A 24,112-nucleotide genomic window follows, 5' to 3' on the forward strand; every position below is an offset into this window, starting at 1 on the left:
AGTCCAAGTATTTACAGTAGAGCATTAAAAGAGCAGCTAGACATGCTAGAATTACCCGTGGGGTGTGTACTCTTGCAATACATAGACAATCTATTGCTAGCTGCAGACACAGAGGAGATTTGTAAAGAAAGCACTGTATTACTACTGTCACACCTAGCGGCACATGGCCATAAAGCTAGTTTGAAGAAATTCCAATATAATCGAAAGGAGGTGGCCTATTTGGGCTAGGAAAGTATTTCTTGTATGCCTATTCCAAAGACACAAAAAGGAGTCAGAGCCATAATAGGCATGGCTTCATATTGCCGACAATGGATTGGTAATTTCGCGTTAATTGTGAAGCCGTTGGTGAATTTGACTAGAAAGGATGCGGGTATGCCTTTGCAGTGGGATGAGGAATGTCAGAAATCATTTGATGGATTGAAAACTGCATTATGCTCGGCTCCAGTTTTGGGCACACCGAATTATGAGAACATTTTTAGACGATTTGTTTGTGAAAGTGAAGGATGTGCATTGGCGGTTTTGACACAGGAACAAAGTGGAAGAAATAGGCCATGCGGCTATTTTTCTTCTGCGCTAGACCCTGTAGCGCGCACTACCACGATGTTTGCGATCTGTCGCGGCGGCTGCTGCGTCAGTGAAACAAACGGAAGGGATGGTATTGGGGCACACTTTAATTTTGATGGTGCCACATGCCATAGACATTCTATTAAATAGGACACAGACGCAACACCTCACCTCTGCTAGATTGACAAAATATGAGATTATCTTGTTCGCGCCCCATATCCAAATTATGAGGTGTAGCGCTTTGAATCCTGCAGAATTAATGCCACCACCCATAAAAGAAAGGATGAATCACCCCCCCACGATTGCTTAATGGTCACTGAGGAAGAAACCAAGGGGAGAGTTGATTTAAGTGATATCCCACAGAAAGAGCCAGATCGAGAGTAATTTTGTGACGGCTCATGTTTTAAATTACCAGATGGCACGACAACTGCCGCAAATGCTATCACTACCCTAGAGAGCGTTGTAGAAAGCAAAAGAATTCCCTACAATTCGCACAAGCCGCATAGATAATAGCATTAACCAGAGCCTGCAAGATTTCTGAAAATTTGAATGTGAATATATATACTGATAGTCAGTATGCTTTTGGAGTAGTTCATAACTTTGGTCGACTCTGGGCTGAGAGAGGGTTTTTGACATCACATGGCACCAGAAGTCAACATGGCCCTTTGATTGTACGATTACTGTCTGCACTCACGCTTCCAAAGCGCCTAGCAATAGTGAAATGCGAGGCACACAAAAAGGTAACATGCAAAGTAGGAGAGGGAAACGCGTTTGCAGACAGAATTGCGAAACAAACTGCCACTGATTTAGATACCAAAATGATGACGGTTCAGACTGAGGAAGTACCCTGTATGATAGAAAATGGAGTTGCCACTGTCAAAGAAATGCAGGCCGAAGCTACGGCCGATGAAATACAGGGGTGGGCAGAGGGACCTGCTGAGTTGGATCTGGAGGGTTTTTGGGTGGACAAGAGAACTAGAAACTGGATGTTGCCAAATCCATATGTGATTGCAATGGTCAGAATGGCCCACAGCCCTACGCACATCTGTGCGAAGAAGATAATACAGCACCTTTCTACAGTATGGCAGAATGTAAACATAAAAAAGAATGCAGAGAGGTTGGTGCAGAACTGTATCACGGTTTGCAACACAATGTAGGAAAGGGAACAGTGACTCCACAGGCAGTTTTGGCTCGCCCTCTATGCCATTTGAGGTGATCCATTTTGATTTCATAGAGATGGAGAGATGCCAAAACTTAAAATACGTCTTGGTGGTGATCTGTGCATTCAGTAAGTGGGTGGAGGCATATCCCTTGAAGGACTGCACAGCATTGAGCACGGCAAAATTAATGCTTAAGGAGTACTTTTCCAGATTTGGCTTGCCCCGTGTCCTATGGTCCGATAATGGACCACATTTTGTGGGCGAAGTGGTATTACAGATATGTGCTGGTCTTCAGATTGATAAGAGATTCCATAGTTCAAGGCATCCGAGTTCTGCTGGTCTTGTGGAGAGGCACAACGGGATTCTTAAATCAAAGATTAGCAAGATTTGTGCGGGAAGCAAGTTGAGTTGGGTGGATGCATTACCAATAGCACTATTATGTATGCGTACCTCTGTACAGGCTAAAACTGTGCTCTCCCCGTACGAGATCGTGATGGAGAGGCCGGCAAATGTATGGTGCGCACCACAGCCAAAACGACTTGGTAAGATAGAACAGCCTGTGCTTAGTACTTATTGTGGCCTTTTAATGCAGAAATTGCGTTCGATTCATCAGCAGGTGCAGGAGGCATTACCAGTGAGATACACCGGTCCGGGGCACGCGCTGGAGCCAGGCGACTGGGTGCTGCTAACATTTTTTGAAAGAAAGTAATCATTAGCACCCAGGTGGCGCGGGCCTTATCAAGTACTCTTGGCGATGCACACGGCAATAAGGGTGGATGGAAGGAAGTCGTGGATCCATGCCACCCATGCCAAGAAGATTCCAACTTCACTGAAAGACTTGCCTGACACCAATGACCGGAAAGAGACAGCGGTCCCAGAAACGGAAGAAACTGTTGCCAGTAAACAGCCACCAAATCTGCCAAAACGAAAAGTGGAACTCGAAACAAAGCCTGAGACGATTGCCAAAGAGGGGGAAGGGCAAAGAGTGCCTAACGTTGCCAAGCATAATCGACATCACTGCTGACGGACACGAAATCTGCCTTGCAAATACCATCAAAAACAAATCGTGTACCCCTTTGGCGGCCACCAGCACTTGCCAACACGCCAAAGAACGGATCTGCATCATTGGCGCGGCGCACACCAGCACCTGCAGTAGCGCCACAGGCTGACTTTGAGCCTGAATCTGGAAGTGCACCGGCACTGTTCACGGATCACACGATACCAGGAGAGAGGCGATACAACTTGCAGCCTCGAAAGACAAAGTGATCCGCAGTTCTTTTTTGGTATTTATGTCAACCTCTGGTTCAGCTCATGGATGGAGAAGGAACTAGAGGTGTCGAGGAGAGAAGCGTGAGAATTCTGCAAGTCGGACAATTCAAGACTCGCGGCTCCTCGGTGCAATCATAAAAGTACATGTGTCAGGAACCAGAGGTCCTCTGAGCAGTATAAGAAAGGCCAAGTGATCTTGCCTAAAAACGAATAAACAAATCCAGGCTAATAAGGACAGGCACAACTGAACTGTGACAATTCCGTTGAACTTATTGACATCCGAGCAAGCGCGACGAAGAGAGATATCCACAACGAACTGTGATAAGGAAGAAGGACGACGACGAGAAACATGCCGGGACCGGTTCCAGCCTCCTCCTGCACCACCACTGCTGAGAATGAGTCAATTATAAAGACTGTAAGCTTAAGAAAAACGCATGGTAAAACAAATTGTATGCTGGAACTGACAATAATAATGTGCTTGATGAGCGTGGTAGCACCAATATCGACAGCCCTAATATTATGGTATGTTGAAGCAATACACCCATTAGAAATGTTTTTACCGCTAATTCATATATCCACTACTGAAAGCTCGGTTCAGGTGATTACTTATACCCTGCCCCCAATGGAAGAAAGACACAGGGAAGGTTTTGGGAATAATACATTACTATTGATCATGAACATGACACATGCAATTCTGAAGAAAACAAATTGCTGGGTATGTGCCCATTTACCACAGCATGATGGGAAAGGAATAGGGTGGTATGTACAGCCATTACTATTAAGTTCTGCATGTAGTGCATCTTTAGGTGCAATGTTTTATGGGAAATGGAATCAGAGTAGTACGGGTCAATTAGACAGAACCAACATGAATGAGTTTGAGGAGATAATAATGAAGCCTGTGGGTTGTTCCATTTTCCATAAAGCACAAGTAATTTCCCCAGAGCCCACGAGGAAAAGTACACGAAGATAACACGACAAAATAGACGAGATAGATTGTCCCCACCAGAAAAGACATCTGTAATGACGTTTCGTGTAAGAACAGAAGGGGACAAAGATGCAATCCCCCCATTTTACACAGTGAATTATAGCCCAAGAACTGTCCCTTTTTGTCTAAAAAAGAAAGGCTCCTTTTCAGTCGGAACATATACTGGATGCATGAATACAGTGGTATTGAAATGGGAAATAGAACCAGTATATGTAGGTGATCCAGTTTATTTTATATGTGGAGAGAAAGCGTATCCTTGATTGCCCAAAAACCGGGGAGGTACATGTTACCTAGGTCTACTGTTCCCAGGAGTATTCCTCTTAGAAACAGCAGACATGGCCAGACTATCCAGAACTAGAGTCAAAAGGACTGACAAGGGTGTTTTAATAGCAACTGATGTAGCAAAATCATTCATTCCATTCTTAGGGCAGATAATGAACTCCTATAATATAAGGCAACTGTCCAGAATCCTAAAAAATACAATAAACACAACAACAGATATACTATTTAACATGATGTTGGAAGAAAGAGGAATCAGGTTAATGATGCTGCAAAATAGAATGGCTCTCGATGTGGTCCTGGTTGATCGTGGGGGAATTTGCTAAATAGTGGGATCAGTGTGTTGCGTTTATGTGGATGACTATTCCCCCACGATCTTTGAAGCAATAAAGAAAATGCACGTCCTAAGCTCTGAAATCCCTACTGGAGAAGGAAGCTGGGGAATAGGATCTTGGTTTTGGGGAATACTACGTTCTTGGGGATGGAAGTTGATCTCAATATTCGTAGTGGTGTTTGGAATATTCCTAACGTGCTGTTGTTGCATACATTGTCTACCCATAGTTTGCGCTGAGGTAACTGAGGGATGTACGGAAGGATGTATGCATATGATGACAAAGAAAAAACAACCTCATGGTCGAACTGACCAAGACCCAAATGAGATGAGAGCAGTAAAAGAGTTGATGGCAATAGATATTGATGAAGACGATGATGTTTACGATAGCATGCAAAATTCAGACATAAGTACTTCAGACTCATCATCACTAGAGGAGGTTTCAATAAATAGATGAGACGTTTGGCATACAGCCAAAGGAGGATTTGTCAGTCTAGAAAAATGGATACCTCTACTTTGTGACCGCAAACGTATTTTGGTGGCCGTTGGCCAACCGTCTCATGCACGATATGACAGAATATAGGTTTTCGAGTTTGCCAATGAACGGCCATTTTGATGTAACAAGAATCGCCATTTTGTTTTCTAACCATTGCTCCTATTGCTTCGCAGTATGTTCTCCGCTTACACTGCTCGACTGCAAAACAATGTTGTCTGTACGTAAAAAGGACAAGGCCGCAGGGCCGTGAGGATAACAAGAGTTTGTTGAAACACAAACGTAGGCAGCGCCAGGAAGAATGCCCGGCTCCCTTCCGAATGTAGCCTTGAAGCAGAGCTGCAGGGCATTTAATCATTTTGCAGCTGCCAGCCAGTCTCGTTATATGGTAGAATATGTTAGAATAATATAGCTAAAGGCTTGAATTATGCTTTTCTTACAGCTCCCCTTTGCTGAGCCCGCTAGAGCGTGTCGGCTCCCAGGACACGAATAGCACCTAATAGATAGCAAGGTTTGGAATGCAACTCTTCCCCCCCCCGTATGCAGCTCGCTTCCAAGAACAGAAGCGCTGTGTTCTATTCAACAACTGAAAGATGCCTCCGCACTCGCAAATTGTTACTAGAATAGATGTTTGAAGGTGTCACAGTTGTCGGAGATGTCCATCATCACACCAAGTTCAAAGAAACCCAATAAAAGGGGGGTGTTAAACATGTCATAGCTGATTGTTTGATATGCATTTTGTATATATGTAACTGATGTACGTAATTCACTCTCTTGCGACCCTCGAGGTCTAGAGATACACGTTGCGGGGCGTGAGACCGAGTTGGCCAACTGAGACTTTTGCTTTGCAATAAACACTAGCTTTGGGAATACAACCTCGTGTTTGGCGTATCTATCGTGTGTGGTGACTCGCCTTGTTTCCATAGACGTTAGGGACCCCTAGGGGCCCTTTTCAGTGTCAGATAATGGGCCACAGTTTACCTCACTGGAATTTCAACTGTTTCTTAAGGAAAGAGCAATCGACCAAATAAGGACATCGGTATATCATCCCATAGCAAACGGACTTGTTGAGATGATGAACAAGTTTGGAAGGGAGGGGTTCAGTTAGCTGTCTCCAACTTGCTTCCATGGAAGGAAGCCCTCTGCACATATAGGACCACTCCACATACTGCCACAGAGTTTGAACCCTTCACCATGATGAGGGGCAGACAAGCGTTCAATCGTCTGAGACCTGATTGGATGTTTTCAGGGGCAATGGATATGCATTTGGACATTGAACAAATCATAAAGAGAGTTGTTGAGAAACAGGGAAAGTATCAAGAATATTATGATCGCAGGAATGGTGTAAAGGAAAAGATGTTCAAAAAAGGAGATTGGGTCTGTGTCAAAGAACCTAAAAAAACAATGAAAGGTGAATCCAGTTTCAGACCACCACAGAGGGTACAAAGTAGTTCCGGCAAATCAGTTGTCTTGGAGGATGGCAAGATGTGGTCTATTGATGATATTGTGTGGGTGCAAAATGATGCTGAATGCCCAAGCACTAGGTAGTATAGTAACAGTGTGGCAAGGGATTGTAATGACTATGAAACACATACAGAAGTCAAGAGATGCACGTCCAAGAGACGGGGTGTGGCAGTAGACCCACTGGAAGTGGATTATCAAAGAGAAACTGCAGAATTATACAGAATTTTAAAGATGACTACATATATTACTAGTATTTTCACCATATTACTGCTTATGCGTATCCGTTAAATTATAGTCTTAGTAAGGAAGTTATTTTATTTAATAGAAATATTTCTTTTATTTTTGATATGTAGCACTGCACACTCATTACAATTTAAATATCAGTAATATGAGGAAGGGGGATGTTATGTAGTTCCACACACATGTAGTTACACTGCGTAGTGTGTGGAACCCAATGATGAAATGGTTCTGGAATGTAGCCATTCCAGAACCATTGTGTTATGTACATTTACCCTGGATGGTCGTACTCCGGGGGCTTAGAAATAAACCTGTTTCGATGCAGTAACTTGTGTGCATACTTTATAACGGACACCTCTGGAGTTTCGGAATAAGTATTCCTAGTCCAGCCACATCTGGGTCCCTTAACATAAAAACCTTTTTTGACACCCTCCTCCCTTCTCACAGAAACAAGTTTCACCGCCAACTTTAAACATTCCTTTCTCTGACAGGTCACAGCACCTGCCAGTCAGCCTACACCCTGCTGCGGTACCGGATGTCACAGGGTGCAGTTGTACCGTCTGAAGCTGAAGGGAAGAATTCCACACGGCCGTTATCTCAGCTAGCCAATGCGTCTGAGCCTAGAGAGTTAAGTGAATTAGCACAACAGGGAAAATGAAAAGCACCAAGAGGACAGCATATGCATTACAGAAAACAGGCTGGCTCTACTATTAATTAAAACCAGGGGCTAATTGTGCATTAAACAGAACTCTTACTAGCTATGGGCCAAATGGAGAATAACTTGTTTGGAGTATGAGGGTTCAAGTATGGCACAGGTAACATAAATAGTCGATATAAAATAATTACTACTTTTGCGCTGAGGGGATGGAACATATTTATGTGAGTGTCTTTAGAGAAAGCTTGTTGTGGTGAAGAAAAATGCTGTCTTTCATATCTTTCCTGCATCACACTAGTAAGATATTTTACAATTAGTGAGGAGTGCAAAAAACCTAAAGTTGTGTTGCTTCCGGGTAATGCCGATTTACAAAGCAGTACAGAATTAGGATGGCAAAAATGTAATGGGCATGCGCATGATTAATACAAACTGTCAAAATCAAAACATGTATACCCAGGTACACACTGCAGTGTTTCAGCTATCTAAAATAAATATGTTATTGCATATATAACATAACTATTCCAATTGTTTTTCAGGCTTTTGAGGACCTCAGTAAGCTTATGGACAAGGTAGGGATTGTGCCTAGCTCAATAGTTCACGTGCTCTTTTTGTTTTTGTTTGAATAACGCAAATGTATGTTGCTACAACTCATAAGATGTCATTACTTTCCTCACCCAGGCTAAAGAAATGGTTGAATTGTCTAAATCCATTGCTAACAAGATCAAGGAAAAACAAGGAGACATCACAGAAGATGAGGTAAATGTACTGCTGTGCTGACTGGGATCGATTAACAGCTTTGTTTATTCAGTGGACGTGTTTGGTGTGCATTAATAATTTTTTATGAAGTACACAACATGCCTGGGTTTCTCGCGCTGGTTGCCACCATATGTGTCCAATATCTTTGTCGAAGTGCCTAAAAATCAGAACTGATTGTTCTTTAGAATGCAGTAGTATAATCCAAAGAGTTGAAAGAGTATCTATTCGATGGAAAATATTAATTCAATATTGTGAGCCAGCACGTGTTTCGACCCATCCAGGGTCTTTATCAGGCTGATATTATGATAATCAGTTTCATAATTGTAGGCACTTCGACAAAGACATTGGACATATAAATGGTGGCAACCAGCGCGAGAAACCCAGGCATCTTGTGTACCTTAGAATTTGTGAGGAATTTGAGCTTGTCTCCTTCTGCCCGACCACTTGCTTCAGGTTTCTGTGACACATCAACTTTCTCCACAACAAAGTTTCTATTTAAGTAGTGCCTTCCACAGGATGATTCTTTCCACTAGTGCTCTTCCTCTGTTGTGTAATTATTTGTGTAGGCTCTGCTGAATTAATTCTCTCTCCACAAGGAAAGATTTTTGGAGTCCATAAATATCACCGAAATACTGCTCCTAACAATGATTTATTTGATTTAACCTAGACCTATTTGGACCATTCCTCTGGTCAATCTGTAACAAAACAATTTCTATCTGTCCCTTCTTTGTTATTTCGGTACTTTTATTTCATTTTCATGCTTTTAGATCAGGCTTTGCCCCATGTTCTAGAACAGCGTTTTCTCTGTGCCAGGGTGGGGTGCCACTGTGGGGTTCAGCAGAATAATAATAGTAATTGGTTATTTATAACACGCTTAATACCCAGAGGTATTAAGGAAAAGCACAGACCCGGGGATGGAACCGGTGTTGCTCCGCGTCTTCTTGCTTCGAAGGCAAGCGCATTGCCCCAGAGCTATCCTCAAGGCCCGATGCAGGCATAGGACTCATGGTGTGTAGCCACAACAGAGGCTCAGAATTCCTGACCTCCGAATTCTCACACTGTAACAACTCTAAGTCTCCCAAACAAGAAGACCACAAAACAGCTGCAGAATTCCGCACCAACTTCACTTTGCTATTTAACTCATCCATCCTCTAGTTAAGCAGAAACTGAAAACATGTGTTTTCCTGAATAAGGTGAGTTTTCCCACACGCTGGAATTCAAGGGAAACCTTTTGTTCTTAGCCATATTGCTTTCTTGCTCTGAAACCACAAACCGCATATACTATGGTCAAAAAATGTAATAAATCAATTGACAAAAAAGTGCAGTGATTTGAAACATTGACATCAAGATCTTCCTTCAACTGACCAGCGATTAGTAAAGTGAAAAGGAATACTTTATGAACGCCTACTCTTTTATCGCTATAAACATTAACAGCAAGGTGACCGCTGATGAAATATGGTGCTGAAATGATAATGTGAAAAATGTCATGATGAGTACGTGATGGTGACTTTGCATCTGGTTCTTGAGGTAAACGCTCATTGAGTGTCCACCTCTGTTTAAATGACTAATGATTTAGAAAATGATCAAGGCATCACTTGCTTTGGCCAAGTACAGCTTTCCAGTCACAGCCTTAAAAAGGTCAGATGGCAGTCGATAACAGTACAAATAGGTATCAGTAATTAATATTTTAAGGGGTGTTTTTTTTAGGCTAGGATGCGTAATTCTTTGGTTCACTTTCCGGCAAAAAATCCCATGACTCACTGCGTAGTTTACAAAATGTTTAAACCTATGTGAATGTGCCGCATTTAGAAAGCTAATGAGAATAAAAACTAGCTTAGGTATTCCGGTTTATTTATTTTACAGCGGGTATACCCCTTGGTCCCCATCCATAACCGTTACTGTTACCCCCACTGGGTTGGGAGCAAGAAACCAGTGGCTGGCTTTTTTACTGCTGGCAATCTGTTGCCAGCTATAGTTCCGGAGTCAATGGAATCGTTCACCGCTAGAAGCTTCCAATTGGGTTTTGTGTTCCAGGAAATGTGTTGTAATACTTACCATTGATCCGTAATCAATTTTGTTTCTTTGTAGACAATCCGGTTTAAATCCTATCTGCTTAGTATGGGCATAGCTAACCCAGTTACCCGAGAGACGTATGGCACTGGCACACACTACCACATGCAGCTGGCCAAGCAACTAGCTGGAATACTACAGGCTCCTCTAGAGGTAATGAAGAGTGGGTCATTTTGCATGTGGAATATACGTTTCTTTACAAGTAAAATATGTAATGATCAGGACAAGAACAACCGCCTTAATGCATGCATTTAAGAAGCACAATTTAATGTAAATAATAAAGGGTGAATCAGACTTTGATTGCAAGGTTGATGCGACAGTGCATGAAATATGCAAATTGTCTTATAATTACCACTAGTTTTAAACAAACCGCAACATGTCTGCAAATAATGTCATGCAAATTTAATTTCAGGAAGCCAGTTATTGGAGTTGTAATACTTCTGGTATCACATCGCATACATTGGAGATTAAATCAGTATATTTTCCCACATGTCAAACTTTCCATGAAAACTTAACTGCCCTTGCGCCTTTCAGGGAGCGGCCTATTTTTATCACTTGTATTGAGATTAAGTTTAGGGTTTAGTCCCGACAAAGCAAGCAAGCTCCCTGTCCTTTAGCCATTCTGTCTACCTTGGCTACTCCTGCGCCCTACCTATGTCCCCAGGGTACACCCTCTATGTGGAGCGCTCTGTTGCTTCCCAGGCTAGGTTTTAGCTTTATAAATCCCATGCACACCTACATGATTACCAGATTGAACTAGGGACGAAGGAAGCAGTTTCTTAATTTGTAACAATCTGTCAAAAAGCTCACTTAGGCTTTTAGTGGATAATTCTTTAAGTGAAATGAAAATGTTCGGACATCTGGCAGTGATAGCTGCCTATGGAACCCTAATTGATCAAATGTGTGGTAAACGTAGGCATAACATATCCCCTGTAAGGAAGAAGAATATATCTAGTTGTTGGCTAGAAACCGTTCTTGCAGCTATTTAGCATGACTTGGCATACACAAAAACAGTATTGTTTGGCAGAGCTTATTGGCCTGGCTTTGTAAATTTAGAGGGTGCACATTTGTTTGTAAAACCCCAGTAGAACAACACATATATTTAGCCATGCCTCATGGCTTTACAGTTCCTGTTTTCAAATACATTCACTGTAGCTGTGCGCTAAAGTTCTTGCAGCCTAAAAACAATAAAAAATGAACTTTGGGTATCATTCGCGTCAATTTGGTACATCAAATAGGTGGGAATCTGCTATCTATTTGAATTAAAGGCATGGTCTAGTAAAAAATGTTATTGTCCCTACGGGTCGGCCATGTTTTTTTAAGCCTAAGTGGCTCGATTTTAGAAAACTTTCCTATGGACCTTACCCGAGTTTTCGTCCATTAAACGCATGCGAAAACAGGCACCATGGAGCCCCCATTTTGTGATAATCCTATCACTTGCCGCATCGCCCTGGCTGACCTGCTTCTGCGGCACTAAATCAATTCCCCCGCCCCTGAGCCTGACATTATCAAAACATTCATATTCCCCGCCTCTCTGCGTGACTTTACTGTGCTGCGTAGGCAAACGCGCCCAGTCGTCTTCTACGCGACTCCACACAGAACCCGGAAACCAACACAGACCATCTCACAACACAGCGCGCCACAATTCGGAATATGAAACTGTACTTTAAAATCAAACAGTAACATGGTACATTTGGTAAAGTACATTTATTTGACATTAAATGTTTAGAGAATATTCAGCAATTGCCATATGAACTCCGAAAGCCATTTATTTTCTTTTATCTGTATCCGCAATGGTACACAGGGTGTTGCTTTTCGTTAAAAGAAGCACTTTGGAAGCACGGTGAACCGCAAGGCTGTTCCATCAACTAGGCATTAGTCCATCGTAAAGGTTGACATGTTGCTTCTAGCCACTAGTACAGCGTAAGGGCATGTGGGCCCTTGGCGATCATCCCATAAAATTGTCAGTGTGCTCCAGTTGTTCACACGAAGCTGCAGGTGTCTCACGAAGAATCCGTCTGCCGGTGTCTCAAACCGATGACAGTAGCAGAATGGGAGCAAATACCTGTTATGAAAACAAAAAAAATATAATTAGTCTCGCCAGCCGATCTTCATTAATATTACTCCATTTTATTTAATACGGCCGATCAGAAACTATTTGCTTGCAAGGATAGTTCAATGGAGTATGTTCGGCTCTAAAATCAATGCGAAAAGTAACGAAATAAATCGAGGCCAACACACAATGATAAACGACAGTTAGTCTACATGCGTGTGGAATGATATGATATATGATATGGCATTTGTAACGCGCCTATACACAAGTGTTTCAAGGCGCGACGAGGCAGGGGGGGAACGAGGGCAGACAGACAATGATCCTACTAGGCCAGGTGTCTTTCAGATCGCGCATGGGTAAGGGGGGAGGGGGTTAAAAGTGCTGTACATGGTTAGTCGAATACAAATTAAATAATAGGGCCAGCTGGTGGCAAGTGCAAGGTAAATGCCGGGAGAAGGGCTGAAGGATACAGAGACAGTCGCGTAGTGCAAGTAGGCAGTGCAGGGAAAAGTGGCTGGGCCAAGGACGGAGATCAGTGAGACCAGTGGACCTGCATGCCCATGTGCCCACTACGAAGACGTTTTCCTTGCTTTTCCTAGCTCTTCATTCATTCATTTATTCATGCATCCATTCATTAATTCTTCATTCCGGTATAACAGCGTCTAAAGATTTACTCACATTATATTTGAAATTTCCATTGTGTCTCTTCGTAATGCAGTCTGTAAAACGGACCGTGCTCTTGACAACGATTTTTCGTATACTGAACTAAAATGAAACTCGGTCTAGTTTCTGAATTTTCTGCCTTATCGTCTCTTACGTTATTGCGCACCCCCTTCAAATGTAGTTCTTTCGGCATGGTCCCTGTCTCAAGGTCAAAAAACAATAGACCCTTATACTTCCAGTGCGACTTGTGGGCCTCTTCTGGGCGCGAGCTGAAAATCAAAGCCGCTGTCCTTCGCATTCTTTATTTGCAACATCACGTAGTAAAGGCATCTGTGAGAACTTGAAGTTTAGAATCCCTCTATGTAGTGCGTCTCAATGTGCAAATGCGAACTGGCTTCTCTCCCAAATGCCACGGCCCGCTTGGCGCGTTGTAAGGCCCCCAATTTTGTCCCCGTTGTCTGCAAGCTTTGCAGGCCCAAAAAATCATAACTATGGAGACATTTCATTTTTGGCGGAAGGTCAGGGAAAGTATAAAGTACCACAGGAGTTGAGTTAAAAGTGAGATTTATTGTTTGTTTTATTATTTGAAATACGCAAGCCTCCCCTCCGTTAACAGTGCGCAGCATTTACATTTACATGACATGAGACATGAGAAAAATATACATACACATATATGAGGTGAATAGAGAGAATCCAAAGATGACATCCAGCTTGTTCGCCACCCATGATGGTGAAGGTAGGGGTTAGGGTTACAGGTACACTGTACAATAACATTTATTTACAAAAAGACAATCGTATTGCAATTATTTAAACCGGGATTTGTACTTCACAACCAGCTGTGCTTCGGGTGGACATGGCACAGTTGCAATGTTCGGTGGCAATGGATCTCTGCTCTGCACAGAAACATCTAAAATTCCATATCTGTGCTTCTCTAACACAGCAACAATAAGGCCTTTCACAAAGTCGAACTGCATTGCATCATAGACTGGTTTGATCACCCATTGCTTACTTCGTTTTGAAAACACCTTAGTGTAGCGAGGCATCCTTACTTTACCCCTAGTCCTAGATTGTTCACGTCTGACATTGCTGTTATGTGCCAAGACCGCTAGTAGAGTGCGATGTTTCATGCCCCGAAAGCTAAAATGCAAGCGCTTTGGCCTGTACTTTAGGCACATATTGTGGAACACCTCCAAATCTCCTGTGTGACAGAATTCTGTCAGTCCTCTCAACTCTCTTGATAGAGTTTTGTGGAAAACAATCTTCTCAATGGCTTTGTGTGTCGGTGAAGATGGAATCAACCACTTCTTCTTCCGTGCCTCCTCTGGGGACAAAGGGCCATGTTCACATTGGTGGAAATGTTGATTTTCTGTCAAGCGGTGAATGTTGGTACAGTGGTGCATCAGTGACTGCCATTTTTCAAGTAGTATTTCCACTGACCCTTCACAAGTTTTTGAGTTCCACCAAAGATGGTTGGTGATAGAATGGGACCACTGCAAAATACTTTCAAAACCTTTTTTTTTTCCTGCAGCCGAGATTTTCTTACTGATTGATTTAGCAAGATGCCATACGTCAAATTGATGATTAATATGTGGGAACTGCTCTCTCATTGTCTTGGCAATTGAAACGTGTCTGTCCGTGGCTATGAGGTCGATGTACATTCCCCTTGATTGTAGATATTCCACTGATTTTATAAATCCTAGTTTCTCCATGGCCACTGAGGATGTACATTGTGTTACCTGCACGACCACCGAACTCACAATTTTCTTACTATCCATGTCCTGAAAGTGGTAGGTGCAGTACTTGGCAGAAAATCCAGGGCTGTCGCACTGTCCATCGCCGGCTAGCCTGAAACGTTTCCCTTCAAATGTACTTACTAGAGACAATCAATTTTCCAAGCATCACTGTGAAGAGGGTCCCGTCGGACGAAGGGAAATGGGGAAACATGGAGTACTGACAGTGGCCCACGAAACAGCCCAGCCCTTACCTTGTTTCGCCGGGGTGGACGTCACGGGTGCTGTCCGGGGCTCGGAGCTGCGGCCGGCCGCGGTGCGGAGACGCGCGCACCCCGGCGTGTTCCTCTCGCCGCCGGAGCAGGCAAGAAGAGAGAGGCGACGGGCCAGACGGAGCGGGTCGCTCTACGGAGGCAGTTCGCTCGGCGGGGGCGGGCGAGCAGGGACACCCAAGCAGGGGAGAGGAGGGGCCTTGGAAAACACATGGGAACGTGGACGGGACTCCCCTGACAGGCGGGAGTATCGGGAGGCACCACCCCAGACGGCAGCCTTTAAAGGAGGCGGGACGTGGCAGGAACAACCAATAGAAAGCCTGATAGTCAGGGAAGGACCCTATTGGTGGGGAGACAAGTCACTCATGACTTATAAAAGACCGGGAGCTGATCAACGTGTTGTTGTTTCCTTTTCTAGTCATACGGAGAGGGCGAAGAGCGAAGGGACGACTGGTGGGCCTATCCGGAGTCCCAAGAGGCTTAGGAAAGAAGGTTATTTTCCCAGGAAGCGGCCAGAGAAGTGAAGTAACTTCCAAAACAGCCAGGAACAATTGACTATAATTTCGTTTGGTTAAGAACCAAGAATAAAGCACTATTTCAGCATCTAACCACTGGGTGTGACTCTTGATTTCTACATTGGCGACGAAGGTGGGATTAGCGACAACGCGATGGAGACCCTAATTAAGGCGCTGACGGACGGCCAACAACAGTTGCAACAATTACTACAGCTACAAACTCAGCAAGCGGCAGCTGACCGCCAGGCCTTCCAGCAAGCCATCCAATTGCAGGGCGCCTTGCAAACCACGGCGCAAGACAAACAACACGAGACCATTACTAGGCTCACGGACGCAGTAGCCAGCTCCAGGAACCAGCCCATGGTACCGTCCACGCTGCTTCAGAAGTATAAGGAAGGGGAAGATCCAGCCTTTTTCTTCACCAGTTTTGAAAGAATAGCGAGAAATGCGCAATGGCCACCCGAACGTTGGGGACAATATGTGGCTCCCCTGTTATCCGGAGTGATGCAGGGAGCGTATCAGGCGGTGAACCCCAATGGCATCACTCCATACGGTGAAATCAAGGCAGCCGTACTGGACCGGTTAGGCCTGGACGAGGAGGCCTACCGTATCCAGTTAAGGGACACAAAGCTAAGGAATGGGGAAAGCCCCCGGCAGTTATATTACCGCATCAAAGATCTGATGGAGAAGTGGATCCAGGCACCTACCCCAGCTAACCAACCGCTATTGGACAAAATAATACTAGAACAGTTTATAGAAGCCTTGCCAGGCCCAATGCAAAGATGGGTTCGGCAACACCACCGGCCTACATTGGCAGAGGCGGTCGACATCGCGTCGGCTTATCAAAAGGCCGGGTATAGCCGTCTCCCCATAACCGGTGCCATAGGAAGAATGACCTTATCCAGCCTGGAACACCCAGTACAAAAGGGACCAAGAGGGATCCCCACCCGATGGAGGCAACCAGAGGACGCCCCAAAAAAATACGAAGAAAGAAAACTGGGACATGAGGAGAAGCAGTCACCTATGCCCCAGGGGTTTCGACAGCCCCAATGCTTTGAGTGCAGTGAATGGGGCCACATTGCCCGGTTTTGCCCCAGAAGGAAGACGACAGAGCCCATGGATATTGGCTTTATGAAAACCCATCCAGAAGAACGCAGCCCTGGACCCTATGTTGTGGATATAAGGGTTGATGGTCGACCAACGAGGGCGCTGCTAGATAGCGGAAGTAGACAAACAGCCATATCTCCAACCGTGAGTACTACACCTAATTTGTCTAACATTTCTATACCAATAAGGTGTATTCATGGGGACGTAAAATCATACCCGGTGAAGGAGATACAGATAGAGATGAACCACGAAACCACTCAGTTAAAGGCTGCCGTCCTTCCTACCCTACCTACCCCCGCAGTCATAGGGACAGACTTACCACACTTTGATAAAGCACTAAGGACCATAGAGGAAGAAGGCGGAAGCAGGGTCAACCTCAAAGTCACGAAAGAAGAGAACCCTAGAAACCCTCCCGGTCGCAAAAGACGGAACAGATTAGAGTGGTGTCAAGCCAGTTATATGACTCGTCCAATCAATTGGAACCCCGAAGATCATGAAGATTCCCTGAGAGGCGAAACCCTGACTGATCCAACCCTTCGGGTAGCCCGGGAGAGAGCGGCCAACGAGATAGAACCAGATGTAACAAAGGGACCGGGGTTCTTGTTTCGTCATGGCCTCTTATATCGCAAATACAAAGCGGACGATGGGAACGTAAAAGAACAACTGGTCTTGCCAAAAACACATAGGATGGTCATAATGCAGTTAGCACATAACCACCCCTGTGGGGGGCACATGGCCTCCCTAAAAACCCAGCAGAACATCTTGAGACGGTTCTATTGGCCAGGCATATATGGGGAAGTAGCCCGGTTCTGCAAGGCGTGCCCGACTTGCCAGTTAACCAGTGGGGTTTTACCAGCAAAGGCCCCACTACAGAAAATGCCCCTCATTAACGTACCCTTCCAGCGAATCGGCATGGACATCGTGGGACCTATAGAACCTGCTTCCCGAGGGTACAGGTATCTACTAGTCATAGTTGACTATGCTACGCGATATCCAGAGGCGTTTCCCTTGAAGGGAACCTCAGCCCGACAGTTATGTGACCAACTCATACCCTTCTTCGCGAGGGTGGGGTTACCCTCGGAAGTCATTACCGACCAAGGGACTAATTTCATGTCCACCCTACTTCGACAAGTATGCGAGAGACTACAGATTCATCAGCTACGTACCTCAGTGTATCATCCCCAGACAGACGGGTTAGTCGAAAGGTATAACAAAACAATCAAGAAGATGATACGAAGAGTAACAGGACCCGACGGGAAGAACTGGGAACGAGTATTACCCTTAGTCTTAATGGTATTAAGAGACACACCGCAATCATCTACGGGATTCTCTCCCTTTGAGCTCCTTTTCGGAAGACAACCCCGAACCATATTGGATCTCGTAAAAGAGGAATGGGAGACTTCAGAGGAAATTTCATTAACAGAGTATACCGAAGAGCTAAAAGAACATCTGACAATACTCCGTTCAATGGCCGAAACGAATCTAGGACAAGCCCAAGTAACTCAGGAGAAGACATATAACAAAGGAAGTCGGATGAGAACGTTCAAGGTAGGGGACCAAGTACTGATCCTCCTACCTACCAGTACGAACAAACTACTGGCCAGATGGAGAGGTCCATATGAAGTTAAGGAGGTCCTTAGTCCGGTGACGTATCGAATCCACCAACCCGACCGATCCAAACCAGACCAGGTATATCACGTGAATCTACTAAAGGCATGGATCACACCCATATTAGCGGCAACGATGGAGATCGGTGACGATGGTTCAGAACAAAATGTGACCCGACAACAAGGCAAACTGGAAGACGTTCAATGGGGTAAAATACTAACACCTTCCATGAAATCCGAACTGTTAGCCAGCCTGTCACCCTATGCAGGGGCCTTCTCGACCTTACCTGGAAGAACCAATCTAATCGAACATGAGATCAGAACCGATCCCGGACAGACTGTCCGGCTAAGACCCTATCGGATCCCCGAAGCAAGAAGGCTAATCATCAAAAACGAGGTAAAAGACATGCTACGCATGGATATTATTGAACCATCCACCAGCTCCTGGTCCTCCCCGATAGTACTGGTACCAAAGCCGGACGGTACAATTAGGTTTTGTATGGATTACCGACAGCTGAATACCATTTCCAGATACGAAGCCTATCCAATGCCAAGAATGGACGAATTGTTGGAGAGCCTAGGATCCGCAAACTTCCTGAGTACACTGGACCTAACCAAGGGATATTGGCAAATCCCCTTGAAAACCACAGACCGAGAAAAAACCGCCTTTGCAACCCCCCAAGGCCTATATCAATTTAAAGTTCTACCTTTTGGCCTACACGGAGCTCCGGCCACCTTCCAAAGATTGATGGATGTCGTGCTACGCCCCCATGAGAAGTATGCTGCAGCTTACTTAGATGACATTGTCGTGTATAGCACTACCTGGGAGGCCCATCTATACCACTTGGAACAGGTGGTGGCTGAGTTAGCTAGGGCAGGCTTACACATCAATCCCAAGAAGACGGTGATGGGTGCGCACGAAACTAAGTATCTTGGACACCTGGTTGGTGGAGGCATGTTACGACCCCAAACTTCAAAAAATCAAAGCTATATATGAAATTTCAACGCCCACTACAAAAAAACAAATCCGAGCCTTCTTAGGCTTCATCGGTTATTACCGAAGGTTCATCCCTGATTTCTCCACGGTGGCTGCCCCCTTGACCGACGCTTTAAGGAATAAAGGAAATCCTGATCTGTCCAAAAATGTTGCGGCTTTGGATGCCATCGAGGTCCTGAAACAAAGGATTACCTCGAATCCGGTACTCCGGTGCCCCGACTTTCATGACCATTTTTTTCTGCAAACAGACGCTTCGAACCATGGTCTTGGTGCGGTTCTTTCACAAGAACATGATGGTGAACTTCAACCAGTCTGTTTCGTGAGCAGGAAACTCGTTCCTCACGAGGAGGCCTATTCAACGGTGGAAAAAGAGTGTTTGGCCATCAAATGGGCAGTGGAAACTCTCAAATATCTCTTGGGACGCCCCTTTACATTGTATACTGACCACGCTCCCCTACAATGGCTCGCCAAACATAAGGATACCAACCAGCGTGTTCTTCGCTGGTTCCTGTCACTGCAACCGTTTGATTTCCTTACCATTCACAAGCCTGCTGGATTCCAACTGGTGGCCGACTATCTGTCCAGGAATGCTCCCTTGCCCGATCGGCCAGGGTTTGTGATGGGGAGATGTGAAGAGGGTCCCGTCAGACGAAGGGAAATGGGGAAACATGGAGTACTGACAGTGGCCCACGAAACAGCCCAGCCCTTACCTTGTTTCGCCGGGGTGGACGTCACGGGTGCTGTCCGGGGCTCGGAGCTGCGGCCGGCCGCGGTGCGGAGACGCGCGCACCCCGGCGTGTTCCTCTCGCCGCCGGAGCAGGCAAGAAGAGAGAGGCGACGGGCCAGACGGAGCGGGTCGCTCTACGGAGGCAGTTCGCTCGGCGGGGGCGGGCGAGCAGGGACACCCAAGCAGGGGAGAGGAGGGGCCTTGGAAAACACATGGGAACGTGGACGGGACTCCCCTGACAGGCGGGAGTATCGGGAGGCACCACCCCAGACGGCAGCCTTTAAAGGAGGCGGGACGTGGCAGGAACAACCAATAGAAAGCCTGATAGTCAGGGAAGGACCCTATTGGTGGGGAGACAAGTCACTCATGACTTATAAAAGACCGGGAGCTGATCAACGTGTTGTTGTTTCCTTTTCTATTCATACGGAGAGGGCGAAGAGCGAAGGGACGACTGGTGGGCCTATCCGGAGTCCCAAGAGGCTTAGGAAAGAAGGTTATTTTCCCAGGAAGCGGCCAGAGAAGTGAAGTAACTTCCAAAACAGCCAGGAACAATTGACTATAATTTCGTTTGGTTAAGAACCAAGAATAAAGCACTATTTCAGCATCTAACCACTGGGTGTGACTCTTGATTTCTACAATCACTAATGGCCGGAAACAGATAATCACGTTGGTATATGTAGTACAGCGATTTAGAAATGAAATGGAGTCCCACAAACTGAAAGAAAGCCTCTAACTTTCTAAAACTGGAGCCACTAAAAAGTGATGCAGCTGCACACAGTAGATTGCCTGCTGGCATTTTCCCCAGCATCGTTTGTGCAGACCATGAGAACCTATGATTTAATCTACAGGCGGCATTTATTTTGACGTTACTGCCTTTTATTTGACGGGTCACATTAATCAATGGCTTCCCACATACTTTCCCTCTAATGGAATGCACACGTTTCAGCATACTTATAATTTCCATCAAACAACTGTCGAATACAATGTATTTGCTCTCTTTCATTAGACTGTCATCCTGCGTCAATGTTGTTTCGGCCTGTGACGTTCTGGAGATTTCAACACATTGGAAAATAATATCGCTGATATCAAGTTCTGATGCGTCTATGGATGCTGCGGCTGGTTCATTCTCTGTCATTTCGACATCTATTACTTCAACATTGATTGGAGAACACAACAATGTCGACATGTTTTTGGGTGGCAAATTTTTGGCGGGTGTAGATTGTGTGAATTGATCTGCAACTACTTCACAGCTATCTTCAATACATTCAATATCATCTTCTTGTGGTGGTGCGGTCGCACTGTAGCAGTGGTCCAATGCAACTTTGCTGTATTCTCCAAACACAGTTAATTCATGCTCTGGCCATTGGACATGAGCATCCCGAGCCTGAACACGCCTCGCCTCAATTAATAGTCCTCCATAGTGTACATGGTCTGGCAAGCAACATCTCTCATTCGCTTCGCTTCACTGTCTGTTTATGTATAGTTCTGACACCCACGGGTAACTGGAGGAGAGATTGGAAAAGGGATGTTCAGTTTAAACACAAGATAAAGTGTAGTCCAATTGACTGGAAAAAAACATAAAATAGTCCACAGCACAAACATTTTTTTAAAGTTATGAACTGTTTGCAACTAACCTTTTTTTGTTTTTTTTTTCTTTGAAACTTTTTTGACTCGACCTTCAACATCTGCACGCTGTAGCTCCGATTCGTTTCCGCATGTCCTCCCTTCCTCTTGCGCTGCACCGACTATATTTTCTGTATCCGCATAGACAGCACAGAATGAGGCTCCATCGTCTCCCTGAAACATAGTACCTTCATTACTATGTATCAAAATATTGTTAGCATAAAACACACGTGAGAACGAACACACAGGTACATCTCAATAGCCAAACACGATTTAAACACTGTGTGCAACAATCGAACGACAAGTATTCGACCAGTGATGATCTATTCGATGGAGCTGTCAGTATCCATACCTCTGGCTCTGCATGGACTGCCATGAGTGGTTGTATTGAAGAGGAGGCATCAGCATCTCCCTGAAACACAGTACTTGCATTAGTATGGTTTTCAATATTGGAAACATAACACACACTTGGCCTAAGGCCTGTATAATCCAATGGTAATTGTTAGTATAGATATATGTGTGACTTTTATAGAGACATAACCCACTGAAGGACTTTGAACAAGTGTTATTTAGTGCATGCATTATCGAGAATATGTTATGTTAGCTTAGATAGATAGTGACCACCCTGCTTCACAGCGACCAGACCTTCACCAATTCGGAGCACTGATGTCTGACATCCATCCTTGAATGGAGACACACTTGATTCATTTAAAAAATCGAAACAACCGTTGTTAAAATATATGTGGTGTTTTATTTTGTATCTTATTTTCATGACACAAAAATACAAGACTTTAAAGATCATACAGGTCAGGTTGCAGCACAGCGAGAGAAAATCCCCTGTACTGACCGCTGTCACTCGGGAACGTTTCTCTAATGGCACGAACGCCACAGGCGGATATCACTCTTCGAACGCGGTGTCCAAGCCTCCCGTGGAGCCACCATGTAAAGGAACGATAGTCCACCAGCCTGTACCACCTGTGAAAAGGAATGAAACAAACTGTTTTTAAATGACCCAGATAAGTTTAATAAATGTTTGTTGTCAATGACAATTCTTGTAACTAATGGCATTCTGCACGGACAAATGCTATCTAGACAAAGCACACTATTGAACAACTTACATGCGTTACAATGATATGTAGATGTAATTTTGGATATTGTAGAAGAACATGAAATAGGAGTGGCATGACAAGCAGAGTATACTTACTCGTTACTCGGATTACGAGGACGAACAGTTGCGCCAAGTTCGTGCATAAGCACCATCATTATTCTCAACACGGCCCGTGTGAGGCAGGCTGCCCTGAAGTCTGGCAGCTCGGTGACGCATTGCGGTCGTGGCTCGCCTTCCGAAATGTAGGCCAGGCATCCCGAGTTTTCTCGACAGCAGCAGTTCTCCTCCTCGGTTGGCATTAACTCGCACCGATTGCATGTGCACCAGGTGGAGACGCCGTCCATGCGACTAGGCCTAGGCTCTTCATCTGTTGATTCGTCCTGCCAACTGCCGTCCGAATCCCCATCGTTTTCGCGTGCTTACCTTTCCAGTAGTTCCTCCTCGGTATACTCGGGCTCGTACATGTAGGGCATTATTGTAGCCATTGTGTGGTAAACAGAGTAAAATAATTTACCGAGATGCTACAGGTGTTCACACGGGCTACAAGCGGCGAAGGTAGCTGACCAGAGCACTGAAACGAGTCACAGAATACTCAAAGTAACACAGAGAGAGGAATGGAATCGAAAATCTGCTGCTGTGTGTTGTGAATATACTTGAATCTGTGAATCTGTTTATACTTATTGAGGAAAGAGGCGTCCTGCCATTTCCATGGCGACACGTCATTAGCTGAAGCGCAGCGAATGTTGACACAAGACGTGCTTTGGCGTTGGGAAATGGGCGGTACGAGTCTGCTGATGACAGGCTCAGGGGCGGGGGAATTGATTTAGTGCCGCAGAAGCAGGTCAGCCAGGGCGATGCGGCAAGAGATAGGATTATCACAAAATGGCGGCTCCCTGGTGCCTGTTTTCGTGTGCGTTTAATGGACGAAAACTCGGGTAAGGTCCATAGGAAAGTTTTCTAAAATCGAGCCACTTAGGCTTAAAAAAACATGGCCGACCCGTAGGGACAATAAAATGTTTTATTAGACCATGCCTTTAAATCTGCATTTTATTTTGCAGCGAATATACAGTGCGAGCCCTTTAAAACAACACATTAAGACGATTGTTACAATAGCTTGTATTATGTATATGACACTCAAGTAAATCATTTGCTGCTGCCCTTTAAGGCTTTCAATAGCCTTGAGTATGCACGATGTAACCTCCTCTTATGTTACCATGAAAGCGAGATATGCCTGAGAGTCTGTGTAGCACAATACAGTAAAACATATTTAATTAACCTTTCAACGAGCCTTTGGACATATATATGTGTATTAATTCCCATGGGAAAGCATTGAAGTCCCAACAGTCAAAGGCTTAAAATTAGATAAAGGATCAGCAGGGTAGTTGGCGTCAAGGGGGCATGCTATATGTATCCTTGGAAGAAGGACTCTGCTTTAGGGGAAGGAGAA

At 44.9% G+C, this 24,112-nt stretch overlaps 1 protein-coding gene across 1 annotated transcript in view; it reads left to right on the forward strand.

Annotated features, from left to right (window-relative positions):
• VPS36 (vacuolar protein sorting 36 homolog) overlaps positions 1 to 24,112 on the forward strand; it is a 427,280-nt gene that overhangs the window by 279,703 nt on the left and 123,465 nt on the right. Inside the window, exons 7-9 of the mRNA XM_069639283.1 lie at positions 7,974 to 8,006; positions 8,116 to 8,193; positions 10,282 to 10,416. Of these exons, the coding sequence (XP_069495384.1) occupies positions 7,974 to 8,006; positions 8,116 to 8,193; positions 10,282 to 10,416 (246 nt within the window). The remainder of the gene's footprint in view (positions 1 to 7,973; positions 8,007 to 8,115; positions 8,194 to 10,281; positions 10,417 to 24,112) is intronic.

Source organism: Ambystoma mexicanum, chromosome 7q (genome assembly GCF_040938575.1).
Source record: "Ambystoma mexicanum isolate Mex_15411 chromosome 7q, UKY_AmexF1_1, whole genome shotgun sequence".
NCBI lineage: Eukaryota > Metazoa > Chordata > Amphibia > Caudata > Ambystomatidae > Ambystoma > Ambystoma mexicanum.